We start from the raw sequence: 16226 nt of genomic DNA, 5'->3' as shown, positions 1-16226 counted from the left end.
TGAATAAATGATCAATATTATATATATAACTCAGGACGTTCATATCAATTAATAATAAGGTCAAAATGATCAATATTATATATATAACTCAGGACGCTCATATCAATTAATAAAAAGGTCAAAGCCTAACTGAAAGTAGACTAGAGTATATAGAAATATAGAAAGAATAATTAAAATAAATAATAAAATATAAAATATTAAGAAAAGTTTGATGTATTGGTATAATAAATGAAATATAGAAAAAAAAAGGAAGTAAAACAATATGCGGTTCAAAATAAGTAAAATATGTTAATAAAACACATAAATGGTTTGACCTCAGTCCATCTTTACTAATTAAGAAGAGCTAAAATTGTTTTTAAAATGCTACAGTTTCCTAAATCTCACTTCCATTTTTTCTCTTATACCTCTCTTTATCTTTTCCCACCTACCTCCTCCTCCACCCATCTAAATAGGTCAAACTTTGTTTTATTATATTTTTTAAGTTATAATTACATACATTAAACGAAGAGATAACTCTTATCTATTTTTATCTTATCTCTTATATAAAAGAGAAAATAGAAAGATTATTTGATTTAAATTTTTTAATAATTAACACATACACATAAAAATAATTAATAATTGTTTTAATAAATTCATTTTTTATATTTTTAAATGTGTTTTTTTTTTCTTATCTTTCATTATTATTATATTTTTTTAAGCTAATTGATTTATTTATCGATATTCCAACTTTATCTACATAAAATATGAGATATTTGTAATTATAAATTTAAACATACGAGTTAAAAAAAATATGTTCAAACTCATATATTTAAAGTAAAAATAAAATAAATAATATAATTATTTAAAAATATTACTTTACTTCCATCATTTTAGTAATTTTGTCCTCAAAATTCATTTTGTTTGTAAAAACATATGCACATACTTCTCGCTATCCAATTCCAAAGTGCATTGTCTTCTCGATGACTATAAATAAAATACCTATTGTTGGATCTTCTTTTTTAATTATGATTGCAAAAGTGTGTTATTTGACAAATGGGTATGAAAAACTTTATGTTGGAGTATGTGACTTTACAAGGATAACATATTAAAATAAAGGAATATGATATTTTTGACAAACATTTTTTGATAAAGTACAACAAAGTCTACTTTTCAATATATATCAAACTTTTTTCTTCTTTTTCCAAATCACATAAAACTTTTCTTTCATTCATTAAGAAGTCGTTGCATATGCATTGTCAAAAATTTATGATCAAAACTTTGTTAAAAAATAATTTTACAAAAATAAAGTTATCAAGTTATTTTGTGTGTATTCAAGAACTTAAAAGAAAAGGAAGGCTTGGAGCATTTTTCTTGGTCCATTACTTTTACAATGGATTAAAAATCATGTGTCCTACTAAAATTACTAAAAGATTGAACCTTTGAGATAACCATACCCTTATATTTTTAACCAATTGCTAACATATATGTATTTATCCATCGTCTTGTTTAGCTTTCACATCATCATCAGAAAATATATGTGTTTATCACGACTAAAAATGAAACCAAACAAGTTATGAACAGATATAACACCAACTTGTATAAATTCCTCTGATAAGTTAACATTAACTTACATATCTCATATTTTCAAACACATCTCCAACATGTAGGTTAATTTTACTTAACTTTTCTCTTTTTCTACTTTTTACTTGGAAGCTCGTTTAAATTGCCTAGTTCCCCGTCAAGCGCTTTATTTAAACAAGTGGGTGAAGCAGCATTGGGAAAATTGGCTGTGTGGGCATGGTGGTTAAACTGTATAGTAGTTTAGTGGTGCTGCACTGTGTGGTGGCAACGAACTTGGAGGTTCAGGCAATGCACTTGGAGGTTCTGGCAATGGATTTGGTGGTTCTGGCGATGAACTTGGGGATTCTGGCAATGGACTTGGTGGTTCTGGCACTGGACTTGGAGGTTCTGGCACTGGACTGGGAGGTTCTGGTAATGAACTGGGAGGTTCTGGCACCGGACTGGGAGGTTCTGGCAATGGACTGGGAGGTTCTGGCACTGGACTTGGAGGTGGTGACGATGGAGGTGGACTTTCGGTTGGTGGTGAAGAAGGTGGTTGCACTGGACTTGGAGTTTGGGGTGGGCTTGGTGGGCTTGGAGGGAAGAATGGGTTGGGAGGTAGGAATGGGATTGGAGGCAGGAATGGGATTGGAGGTAGGAAAGGAATTGGTGGGAATGGGATTGGAGGGAAGTGAATTGGAGGTAGGAATGGGATTGGTGGTAGGAATGGGAGGGGAGGGAAAGCAGCATCTACTGCTGAATTTTTTTCTGATGTAAATGGGTTTGAAACACTTTGTTTTTGGTCGCAAAAGGTTGGTTTTTCAACAGGTTTGAATGAGAACAAGCCAGCTGAGAAAATGTGTTCTTCTTGCTTTCTTGTAATGAGTCTCACTGAAGAAGAGGTGGAAACTGAGGGCACATCACAATTTGACTCACTGCTACTGATGAGTTTCACACTGCACCCCTTGATTCTCTCTGCATGCTTCCACACTTTGAATGGCAGCTTCACTTTGAATTCACCATGTTCATCTGTCTCCACTTCTTCCTCGAAACTTGGTTCTGAATGCGCAAATTTGCATTCTACACCAACTTTGGCACCTGCTCATGACAGAACAAAACATCAGTCAAAAGATCAAACACCTTAAGGGATATATAATATGATATGTGAAACTGAAGCATGTCATAATCAAAATGAACCTGAAATGAAGGGGGTTTCGGGTGTGAAATCATGTTGAGAACATGTGTCACAGTAGACAGTGCCAACTACAACAGCAGAACGGTCATCTTTGTCTTGAACCTCTGAAACACTGCCATATATGAGACTGAGGAACAAAATCCCAAGAAACCAACTCATTGTTATAAGTTTGGTTTCTTCAGAAACTGTGTTTGTGAATGTAGGCTTAAGGGTGATGGTATATATAATGAAAGGACCCTCACAAACTCGTTCTTTGACACTTTTTTTATTATACTTCCATTTTCACACTCACAAATATTATTATTTTCTTTCAAAATTTCATTTATATTTACTTTTATTTATTAAAGATAATCTTTTATTAATAGAAAGAAGAGTGAAATAGAAGTAAGAAAAAGGTTTGGTGTCAAAATATAATTTCCCATAATGAAACTCTCATTATGTGAAAAGATGAAAAGATTGTAATTATGTGAATTAATTTGAAACAAAAAGTCAATACTCTGTTTCATTAAGAAATAAACTTATTTCCTTTCAACTTTCCTTTCTCTAAAATGGAAGTTAGAAATATCGGTCATATTCTTTTTAACTTTTACACTAAAACGGTAATTTTATTCAATATATCAATCAATTTATAGATATCATTAATTGTAAATCATTATTACAATAAATGATAAATTAATAATGGAAATACTTACCAATGCATGTCTTTAAAATAAATATGCTAATAATATATATATATATATATATATGTATATATATATATATATATATATATATATATTAAATAGACTGACTATATTAAGTCATGAATCATATTTAATGTTTAGTAATATATAACATATATATCAGATTTTATATTTACACGATAAATCAATTAATACAAGCATTTATTATTTATTTATTTCTACATTTACAAATATGTTTTAATTATAAAATAACATTATACGCGTTTCTAAAACAAAATCATAACTACAGCCTATTAACCTCTAACGTATACTAATTATAGATATATTAATACATAATATGAATGTGTTGGTTAATGTATATATCAATTAATATACATTAACAATATTAAAAATATAATTAACTGTAAAATTATAGCCATATATATTTTCATAAGAATAATAAGTCTATCACATTAATTTATTTGTGTATACGTATGAAAAATATTATTACTTAAAATATTAAATGTTTTTTTCCATGATAAATTATCAAATTGTGTTTTTGGTTCCGATAAAATTTCTTAACCTTTTCATTCCAGATAAATATTTAAGTTGAATAAGTTTTTTCAGCTTCAAAATTTATTTATGTTGAAGTTGATGTTTAATTTCATTCCAGATAAATATTTATGTTGAAGTTGATGTTTAATATTTTTATCATAATAATTTAAGAAATATATTTGGTGCAGAAAATTACCCTTTTAGTGTTCCTAATAAATTTGAATTTAATTCTTAATAAAATTTTATGGTATGTTAAGTATTTAATAAATTTATATATTTTAATTAAGTGTTCGCTGATAATTTTTTGTTAATTAGGTGATGTGATTTGTTAACAATGTTGCCACGTCACATATCAATTATAATTTTGTATCTATTTTAAATATTAATAAATTTTAGTTTATAAGAAGTATATCAATTAGTCTAGTGACTCATTAATTTTTTTTAAATTAATTAATAATTAATGATTTTTAAACTGTTATAGTGATAAAATTACATTTATGATAATAAGTTATAAAAATAATTATATAAAAATATCAAAATAGTATTTTACATAATAAAAATAAATAACAAATAAATATATTTAAAAAAGTAAAAATAATCAAATGTGTGTATTAGTAATAATTTGATACACCATTTAATCAAATTTCGTAAAAGAAAACAAAAGTATAATTTGGGGTATAATAAGATGAAAAATACTTTAGAGATCTATGAAAATTTCTCATATATCAAACTAGTCAAACTGAATAAAAATAGTTTTTCAAATGAAACAAAAATTAAAAATAAGATAATAAAAAAAATTATATTGTCTAGTAAATGAAGGATTTGTGCTATTGAATACTTAAATTTAAAGCTAAACATTCTAATGTGAAAAATAAAACAATAAATAAAAATATTAAAAATGAGTAGAAGTATTCAAATATGGAACATAAAAATATTTAATTTACATATATCATTAAAATATAACTACACAAAGGTTCTTGTAAGAGAGAAAATATTTTGGAGAAATATGTGAATTGATTTCATGAAAAGCCAAAGAATTAAAAGATAAAAACGTGATATATATATATATATATATATATATATATATATATATATATATATTATTATCTAGTAAATTAGTAAACTATGAGAATTTTAGTAATTTAAACGACGACTGAAAATGACGGTAGGTATGGAGATGAAGACATGGAGATATGTATATACTCATCCTCTTTACATATCTATCGTCTTTTTTATCATTGTACTCCATTGAAAAAATTGAATATTACCCATAATCATATTCATACCCAATCAATGCAGTATATATATATATATATATATATATATATATATATATATATATATATATATATATATATATATATATATATATATATTACCTAATAAATGATGAATATTTTAGTAATTTAAATGATGACAAAAATAATGGCAAGTATGGGGACATGAGACAAATGAATATGTATATATCCATTCTCATTCTCCTCCCTATAGGATTGAAAAATTTTTGTATTACCTATAGTGATATCCATATCTAATTAATGTGGGAATTTTCCGTCAAAAAGAGATAGATTTGGGCAGTACCCACATAGATGAGTTTAAGTTACAAATATATTTTAATTATAAAATAATATTTTTATACCCGTTACTAAAACAAAATCATTACTATAGCCTAAACCTCTAACGTATATTAATTATAGATATCTTAATACATAATATGAATGTGTTGGTTAATGTATATATCAATTAATATACATTAACAAATATTAAAAGTATAATTAACTGCAAAATTATAGCCATATATATATATATATATATATATATATATATATATATATTTTTTTTTTTCCCTGATAAATTATCAAATTGTGTTTTTGTTTCCCATAAAATTTCTTAAACTTTTCATTCCAAATAAATATTTAAGTTGGATATTTCAGCTTCAAACTTTATTCATGTTGAAGTTGATGTTTAATTTTTTAAATAATTTAAGAAATATATAAGTTTGGCGAAGATTGTGACTCTTTAAATAAGTTCCTAATAAATTTTAATTCATTTTCTTATAATTTTTTATGGTTTATTCACTATTCACTAAATTTATATTTTCATTGTTATGGGGTGATGTGACTTTTAAGTGGTTGACATGTGTAAAATCCTAGAAAATAACATTTTTCAAGTAATAATGATTTAAAAATAGTGAGACTCGATTAGTCTAATATTAGAAGGTTCTAATATAAATAGAATTGTTATAAACGAGTTTGATTATTTTAAAACACATCATCTATCAAGAAACTACTTTTCTAGAGCTCTATGACTTCTCTTTAAGGATGTGTTCTTATGTGGGTAATCATTTGAGGGAGAGGGAGAGGATTGATTTGGATTGATTAGAAGATGATATTTATGTTGTTCTTTGTTATGAATTTGAGAGTGATAGTGGAGTGGATTTAAGAGTAATTTTTGTGAAAGTTTGTGAAGAATTTTACTGATGTGACTAAAAAAAATTAAATTTAATAGATGAAAATGTAGAATGACCCAATTGTCCTTGGTGTTAAAAAAGTATAATTAAATGATATTTAGATAAGTTGTAATTAGTTTTTCATATATTATTATCATAAATAAAAATATTATAAATATTTATGAATTGAAAAAAAATATATTAAAATATATTTGATTTAGAAAATTTAATATTTAATTAAAAAAATAAACATCTGGATACAAGTGTGGTGTGGAATTAGATACAAGTAACATGTATCCGGATACTGAACCATTTGTAATCGGATACAAATGTGGTAAGTGGAAAGCTAGAACCAGATACAAATGTGTGCATCAGGAATCTTGTTCGCATACCTCGAGCCCATGCCTATGAGTGCAGCAGTAGACCTGATTTTTTTCACAATATAATAACATGGATAATAAGAGGATAGTGTGGGAATTTACCATATTTATCTCACAAATCTCTTCAAAAAAGAGAGATGGACTTTATGCATTAATATCGCAATTAATCGTCTTTTTGTCGCTTCCTTTCCCCAAAAAAGAACAATTGTTTCTCTCCCTATTCATGGCTCTCGATTCTTCTACTATAGTATTTCTTCGCATGAGAGTAGGCCCTAAGAGTTTTTTCTTTCTGGTCATCTGATTGAAGAACTAAGACCGTAGGATTGATCCTCTTGGTGAGCTCTCCAATTTGGACCGATCAGTTTCTCCATTCAGGTAAGTTAAGTTTTCGCTATCTTTTTAGTCTTTTCTATTTTTTTTGTTGCATGCAAGCCCTCTTTCGCTTGCATGCGTTGTTTTATTTATCAGTATGAGTCTTTGTTGATCAGTGATCATAATGGTATGTCCTGATTGTTCTTGTGATGTTTCTATGTGTAGATAGAACATCTTGTGGAGTTAGAGACGTTTAACGTTTATAGAGTTATTTAAGTAGGATACTAGGTAAGGAAAGCTAATTTCTCTGTCTTAATTCATAAACCTATTAAGAATGCACATTGTGTGTTTAATTTGTGATTGATTGATGTATCTGATCTATGAGATTGCTTGTGATGTTGAAAACTATGAAGATGTGTGTTTTTCCTGTTAATTAAGAATAATTGGTGGTTTATATGTGTTTTGCATTCAATTGGTATGAATAATTAGATAAAATTGATGTTTGATAATTGAGTGATCTCTTCACTAGTTTTGGAGTGGTATAGGCTGGCTGAAGATGCATAAACTGAGTTAGATCAGTTTTTGTATAATTCTGCAGAGTTGCACACTCGCTAGGCGAGTGGTACTCGTTGGGCGAGTGAGCTGATCTTTAGAATCATGCAGATTCGCAAACTCGATGGGTGAGTGCTACTCGTTGGGCAAGCATGGGCCAATGGCTGGGTGAGTGCTACTCGCTAGGCGAATTTCTAAGTCGGGAACTTGTAGACCTAGACCAGTGACTACACGAGTGGTACTAGCTGGACGAGCATGGGCTAGTGGCTGGGCAAATGCTACTCACTGGGCAAGTAAGTCAGAACCTGAAACTTGTATTTTTTTAAGTTAAATTGAGTGGTATTTTAGTTATCATAGAAGCTTTGTAATTATTATCAATGATAAGTATATGATATGAGATTGTTTATATGAGACTGAGTTGAGATTGGTTGATGCTAACCCAAGGAGGATTAACAGTGATTGTGGTAGTGTATGCTTTGAGGTAAGGATTGTCTTAGCAGTTATCCTGACGCTCTAATAACCATTCAAATTCTCAAGTAGAGAGGAATGGGGTATGTGGTGAGAGGAGCAGGAGGTCCTAGCCTAGGGATTTTTTTCTTAACCATAGGTGTTAACGGACTTACCTTATATGTGGTAGAGATTTCACTCTTAATCTATCGCTTTGTAGAGCATGAGATGACACTACAAGTGTAGACTTGACTGGATCCGACCTCCATGCATGTATCTGAATTAGTTGAGTCATAGTCTATAAATATATGTATGTGAGTATCTGCTTGTTTGTAGTTGTTATATATATATATATATGTATATATATATATATATATATATCAATATTATACCGTTTGAGAAAATTCTTTAAAAGTCATTAGCTTACCCTTCTTTTGTGTTTTTGTCTTGTGTTGTTTGTTTTCCTTTTACGATGATCACCTATTTAGTGGGAGTAGTGGTGGTTGCAATTTCAGAGGCACCTCTAGAGGTTGAGGAGCCATCTTTTAGGTCGGAAGGAGGTCTTAGTGAGAAGCTATTGTAAGTGGTTAGCTTGTGTTTAGAGTTAGAAATATTTGGTAGGTATAATTGATATTTTTATATAGTCCGATCATTTGTAAGATTGTGTTAATATACTTTATACATTTGTTTATCTATTTTGAACACTAATGTGGAACATCCTACTTTACTAGTTTTAAGCTGCTAGAATTGAGATGTTACAACTAGAGCCATCAAAATGAGTTATAACCTGCGAGCCAACCCGACTCATCACGGGTTCGGATCGGGTTGGGTTGAAAAAAAATTACAAATTTCAGTACGAGTTAAAAATGAACCCGGCTCATTCGGGTTGAACCCGTGATGGCGGATTAGCTCACCAACCCGCTAATAAATTTTAAATTTTAAATATATATATATATATATATATATATATTATGTATATATATATATATATATATATATATATATACATATATGTATATATATTATATATATATATATAATATATGTATATATTATATGTATATATTATATATTATATATTATATTATATATTATATATATATATATGGTTTTGAATTAACAGGTAACATTATTGTTAGTATTATAAAATTAATTTAATTATTTAATACTTAATTTTTTAATATTATTACTTAACATTATTTTTTCTTGTTTTATGTAGATGGAAATAAAGAAGATGCTTCAAGAGATGAAAATGTTGTGGATTTATTCATTCAAGACTCTAATACTATAGTTTGATAAGTGATAAGAATAATTTGATGTTAGATAGTAATTTATATTTTTGTGATTTTGGTTTGTATTTGGAGTTTAACATAATTTGGGATTTTATTTGGATTGTATTGAAGTTTATTTAGATTTTAATCGGAATTATAATTTAGTTTTCTTGAGATTGAAGAAAAAATTGTGTTTTTTTTTTTCTAATTAAGTGAGCCAGTGAGCCAACCCGTTTAACCCGCCAACCCGTGGTGGGTCGGATCGGGTTCTAATTTTGTTGGCTCGCTAATAAGTGAGCCGGGTTGGGTTGATCCACTAAGTGGCCAACCCGTCGCTGACCGAGCCGGGTTGGGTCGGGTGATCCGTTTTGACAGCTCTAGTTACAACAGGATTATTATCTTGTCATTTCATAAACCAATTATAATTTTTTATTTATAATAAAAGTTATTCTAAATTACAATAATTTTTAGTTTATAAAAGTATCTAAATTAGTTAATGATGAATTAGTTTTTTATCTAAAATTGATTACTAATTAATGATTTTCTTATTATACCAGTGATCTGTTCACTTGTTTTATAATAAGAAAAGTAAAATTATTATTATTCTTATTATTATATTTATAAAATTAAATATAAATAGTTTTTATAATTTTATTATAAATATCTTTTATTTATTGTGCAGCTAATTTTTAATAAAAAAATATTAAGTTTAAAGATTATATCATAGTAAATGAAATTTTTTATACAACTATAACGATAGAATTAGACTTATGATAATGAGTTATAAAATAAAAATAATTATATAAAAATGTAAAAATAATATTCTACTTGATAAAAATAAATAAGAAATAAAAATATTAAAAAAATTAAAAATAATCAAATGTGTGTTTGATACACCATTTAACGAAATAACATAAAGAAAAATAAATATATAATTAAAGTAGGGGTGGCAAAACAGGTTGGGCCCAATAGGCCAGCCCATCAACCCGTGCTAAAAGGAACGGGCTGGGTTGAAGATTTCAACCCGTCAGCCCGTTCTGACCCGTCCCGTCCAGCCCGTCAACTTGACGGGCCAAAGTACGGGCCAGCCCGTCCTGGCCCGTTGGCTCGTTTTAAAAAAAAAAAAATAAAAATAATTAAAAAGATTAATTTTTAGATTATATATTTTAAATGTATAAATATATAATAGTATTGTAATTTAAATCATTAACACCTACAAATTAAGTTTGAATTATTAATTATAATTTAATAATTTAATATGTAAATTTAATAATTATTTTAACTTATCTAATTAAAAACATTAACTAATCATTTAAAAGTTAAAATAATATTTTATTTGATTAAATATGACTTTAATAATAATTTATATGTATATATAAACAAATTTAAAAAATAAAACAAATTAAAAAATTTGAAAACTAATTAAAAAAATAAAAATAAAAAAATAAAAAAATAAAAAAACTAGACGGGCCAGCCCGGCCCGGCCCGTTAGCCCGTCCTATACGGGACAGGTTGTGACTATTGGCTCGTTTCTATTTGACGGGCTAGCCCGGTCCGACCTGTTTTTTGACGGGCCAAAACGGGCCGGGCTGGCCTGTTTGCCACCCCTAAATTAAAGGTATAATAAGATGAAAAATACCTTAGATATCTATGAAAATTTTACAAATATCAAATTAGTTGAACAATTGAGAGATAATACAAATTGTTTTAGCAAAATAGGAAGAGTTCTTCAAATGAAACAAAAATTAAGAATAAAAGAATACAAAAATTAAGAATAAAAGAATACAAAAAATAAGCTTTTATATTACCACCTAGCAAATGAAGGGTTTGTGCTACTGAATCCTTAAATTAAGAGTTAAACATTTTCATGTGAAAAAAAAACAATAAATAAAATTTTTGAAAAGAGTTGAAATATTTAAATGAGACATAGAACATATTTAATTTACATACATCATTAAAATATAATTATACAAATATATATATATATATATATATATGTGTGTGTGTGTATATGTATGTATGTATGTATGTATGTATCACTAGTGCAGAAACACTATTCAACGACATCAAATAACAACAACTCCAACGCAAGCGTTGTGGAAAGAAACATGGTGGCGTTTTCATAAATAAAGGACCTAAATTAACAATTGTTATATGAAAATCTGTCGTTATTTGCATTGCAACACGGAACAATGAAAGTCTTTATGTCATCCGTTGTTGTTAATGTAAAAATCACGATGATGATTTCCATAATCGTCGTGGATTAGCTTGTCGAGGGTTAAAGAAAAATAACCTTTTCACTCTTCCCCTTCGCACCCACTTTTCTCTTTTCCTCTTGCGCCATCTGCACACGCCACCATCCAACACCATCGAAGCTGCCATTGCCTTCGTCAAACGTCGCACCCACTTTTCTATCTTCCTCTCTAACCGCCAGCCATCGTGACCACCACCATCAAAGCTTGTTGCTTCTCCTACGAAGTCGTCATTGGTGGTCCAAAAGAAGTGTCGTTGCTGCTTGGGTTCTACTGCCATTGCACCACTGCCGCTGCCATTGCACCGTTGTTGCTGCCACCGCTTTGCTGTTACGAAGTTTGCAACTACAACCACCACCGTCAAAGTTTGCCACCGCGTCACTCTTGCATCATTGCTGTTGCCACCGCACCACTGTTGCCCTTGCGAAGTCTCCACTTCTTCCTTCCTGCCCTGCCACTACACCTCCCTTGCCACTACCAAGTGCACGAGAGCCAGCCAAAAGTAGTGGCCAATGCATTATCTTCTTCTCCCTCGAACCATCATGGTTAATATTATGTAAATTAGTGTTTTAAATTTGATTTATTTTGTTTGTATGTAATTATATGTTGAAATTTTATTTTTGCATGACAATATTTAGCTTTTAAATTTTGGTATTTGTTGAATTATCGTGATATATGCATTTTGTCAAACGAGTTGGGATTGAGTCTGGGGGTGTCCGACCCTTGGCAATGTGTTGGGATTGAGTCTGGAGGTATTCAACCCCAAACACTTATTACTTTTATGTACTATAAAATTCTTTCTCGTTACAAAACAATGATGGATCAAAGCTGGATTAGTTTATCATGTATAAGTGATGATTATGAGACAAGGGTTGAGGAAAGATGAAGTGTCCTTATGTGAATTGTTTGAATGGGACAATATTGAACGTGTTTGAGATTAGAGAACATCTTTTATGCGATGAATTTCTAAAGAATTATACAACATGGATGTGGCATGGTGAATTGGTATAGACTCCAACTGTGGTTGAAGCACATCAATTTGTGGAATCGACAATGGAAGATAGATTAGAGGACATGATTTGTGATGTTGGAGTACAAACCTTTACTAAAGTTGTGTATGAAAATATGACTACAGATGCAAAGACCTTGTTATGTCTTGATTCAACTAACTTCACATGATTATCAATAATGTTAAGGTTGATAAATTTGAAGGCATTAAAAGGGTGGGCTAATAAAAGCTTCACAGAATTACTTCAGTTGTTGAAGGAAATGCTTATTGAAAGTAATACACTACCTGATCGAATGTGTGGGGCAAAAAAAAAAATACTTTGTTCGATGGGTATAAAATATGAAAAGATTCTTGCATATTCTAATGATTGTATTTTATATAGAAAAGAATTTACATAGTTAAGAAGTTGTCCCGAGTATGGGTTATCACTTTATAAGGTCAAAGATGGTGACAATGAGAATACTCATGAGGTCACAAAGCATGAATCTCCTTTGAAGGCTGTTTAGTTTTTCATTGTAGTTTTGATTGGCAACTACTTATTGTATTAGTACCAAAGTATACCCCTTTATGGTTTTGCTCTTGTCATAGAGCTCCTCCCCCTTATTTGAAGAGCATAATTGATACGTAAGTCTTTTTCAATAAATGCCTTCAATTATACATTAATCTTGAATATACAATGTCATGTTTTCTAACACTGATTATTTTAACTTAAGTGCTTTTAATGGACAAGTATATTAAGTGGTAGATCGATTGCCAGTACTAAAAGGATCTCTTGGATTTCCCTCCAAGTACTTATACGCTATATATCATTCATTTACTTTAGTATTATTATGTGTATTTATAACTAAATACAATTACTATAAGTGTAGTGTAATAAACAAACTAGGAGCTTTGAGTGTGGCTATTATGTGATGCAATGGATGACAACAATTGTGCAAAGCAGTTATGAAAGTTGTTGGGATGAGGTAATATGCTAACTTATTTCATGTACTAATTTTAACTTGAACTCATTTACATATGTATTGTTATTAACTTTTCCTACACTTTTGCAGAAATTCAATGACCCAAGTCCAACGAATTCAAGAGCAATAGCTTATGCTAAAAAAACTGGGCGAAGTACTTTCTATCTAGAGTTAGTGAGAGTTAGAGTTAGTTTATACTACTTTTAGGGATTTATTATTTGAAACAATCTCTGAATGTATTTATGAAATCGTTTGATATTTGAACTATTATGGATGGATTTTTGATTGATTACAGGTTTGGGTTAATCCGAAAAACAAACCTGTTTTTTTTAAAGAACAATATTTAACAATGGTTATCCCCCAAACCCTCGTTAAATAAGAATCTTCCACGACGATCATGGTCAAAATTGTCGTCGTTCGTGGATGATGAATTTTTGTTCAGGTTCATTTTTAACGACGTTCTTGGTCAAAACATGGTATAGTTTAGAGCCTTTAATATAAGTTGAATTGGTGCAATTCCATGGAGCGAAATGAGTAAGAATGTTGGTATTTTATTTTAAGTACGAATTGACTTTATTATCCAACCATGTTTCTTTTAAAGGTGAAACTTTCAGAGAAAGTTGGACAATAAATTAGTATAAATCCTTAATAAAGATGGATTACTTGATTTTTTTATCAACAATGATTAGGTATATCGGAAGTCTTTGGAAGTATCCAGTTAGTACCAATAATATTATAATAATAACATGTGGTGCAGTTTTAATAGAGTTAAATAGATGAATACATTTTGAATTGGTGGGCACATGTATTTGGAGATAGCGGTTAATAATTGTTGGTTAAGGGTTGGACTAAATTATGAATACTTGCAAGTTTTGCTTTTTAAGGGTATAAGATAAATTATGAAGTGGTGTTGAATTAGTTTTCACACGATGTAGATATTAAAAAGATCCATCATGTGCTTTCCTTCTGGCGTATGAGACGACATAATAGTTTGTAGGATTAAAATGAAGGAATATATGGTGGAGGGTATCATAAATGACGTTGAGTTAAAAATAAATATTGGTTAAGAGTTTGTTTTTTTTTCACTTCAAGTGGACGTGTGAGTCTTCTCGCAATGTGAGAAATAAAGTCGTTAAGTGACTTTGGTCTTTTGACTGGTTTATTGCACAATTGTTTAAAAATAACATGTTGTTTGAGATATGTTCTTGTTATGTTTGAATGATGGGTGACATATTATTCTATCCAAAAAGTTTGAAAATGATGACGAGGTAGTATATGTGAATTATACATGTGTTATGATGTGATTGAAAACGTGTAAGTCTTAGCAAGAGGTGAGGGGGCTCTGGGAGCTGACCCTTGGGGGCTTTAGGAGTTGACCTTGAGGACTCTGGTTGTACTCTTTGGGAGAGTAGCAAGGAGTGATAGACTCAATGTAGTTGTATCGATGTTTGACCTTGTCGTAAGACTTGTGGTGGGATAGTGGAAAGTAAACTTTGTCTGGAGACTCTTGTGGAGTAGGAAGGAAGAGTGTGTTTGGCTTTATAAGTGAGCTAGTTGGATGGTAAACTACGTGTAAGGGTTGTGTTGAGAATTGAACCTCTTGAATTGAGATTTGACGTGAGTTTGTTGACATGAATGAGATAATATACATTGTGCTTAATTATGTTATATTGAATGATGTGATAAAAATGCTTGGGTGAGGTGTTATATGGTAATTTTATTTTTATATAACTTATTTCAATTATGATGTGATTTTAAGTTAGCTCACCCTTGTATTTTGTGGTTGTGGTTCTCACCTATGATGGTCGTTTGACTTGTGTTATACAGGAATAGATAAAGTTGCAGATGATGTTCTGGATGCACAACAGTTAGAAGCATGGGTCTGCATTGGGAAGAAGAATTTGTTTTTATATAAGATGTATTTGGAACGATTTTAATTATTGAGTACTTTTAAATGTTTTTAGTATTGAATAAATTTTAATGTGTGGAACATTTATTTGAGAAAATAAATGAGAGATTTGTTTTCTTGTTTTTTTTTGTTGACGAAGAATGAATATAAATAAAAAATAATATATATGTAAGTTTTTGGTAGCACCCTGATGGGGTCTTACAGGCCATCCAACATTCCACGTCATTGATCCTCATCACTCCTAATCAATTGAACAATGCTTCATCATATTTCAATTTGGAAAATTATTCTATAACCACTAAATTTTGACAACATTTTTTTACAACTTGAGTTGTCATCTTTTAAGTAACTTTTCATTTTTCTATTTTCTCATTTTCCTATATTCCAAACCCACTTAAAGTATACCAACTCAAATTGTAAGAGAAAGTTGTCAAAATTCAGTTGTTATAGTATCATCATCCTTTCAATTTTCTACACTCCATAAATTATCCAACTTAGTTCAATCCAACACCATTCATTCCAATGAGACAAAAGCATGTTTTGGGGTTCACAGCTATGCAACTATCAACTTTTATTTTTTTTCTTTTTCTAATCTTCTCATGCATTGCGATGGTGGTGATTAAGACGCATGTGGTTTCATTTTTGTATGAAACAAGATTTTTAATTTGTTGGATGAGATCTCAGAACAAGCTATGGAGAATATGAAAAGGACCACGCCTTCCACCACTTTTA

The 16226-nt window shown here is 29.7% G+C and overlaps 1 protein-coding gene across 1 annotated transcript; it reads right to left on the bottom strand.

Moving 5' to 3' along the window:
• Positions 1-1545: 1545 nt before the first annotated feature.
• Positions 1546-2912, bottom strand: LOC114182558 (vegetative cell wall protein gp1-like). Its single transcript, XM_028069446.1, has 2 exons — positions 2737-2912; positions 1546-2637 (listed from the first exon to the last, which is right to left on the bottom strand). The coding sequence occupies exons 1-2, from the start codon at positions 2891-2893 to the stop codon at positions 1784-1786; spliced, it is 1011 nt and encodes a 336-aa protein (XP_027925247.1). The 5' UTR covers positions 2894-2912; the 3' UTR covers positions 1546-1783.
• Between the last annotated feature and the right edge of the window lie 13314 nt (positions 2913-16226).

The sequence above is a fragment of the Vigna unguiculata genome, chromosome 4 (genome assembly GCF_004118075.2).
Source record: "Vigna unguiculata cultivar IT97K-499-35 chromosome 4, ASM411807v1, whole genome shotgun sequence".
NCBI classification, from domain to species: Eukaryota; Viridiplantae; Streptophyta; class Magnoliopsida; order Fabales; family Fabaceae; genus Vigna; species Vigna unguiculata.
This window is presented reverse-complemented; position numbering and strand designations above follow the sequence as displayed.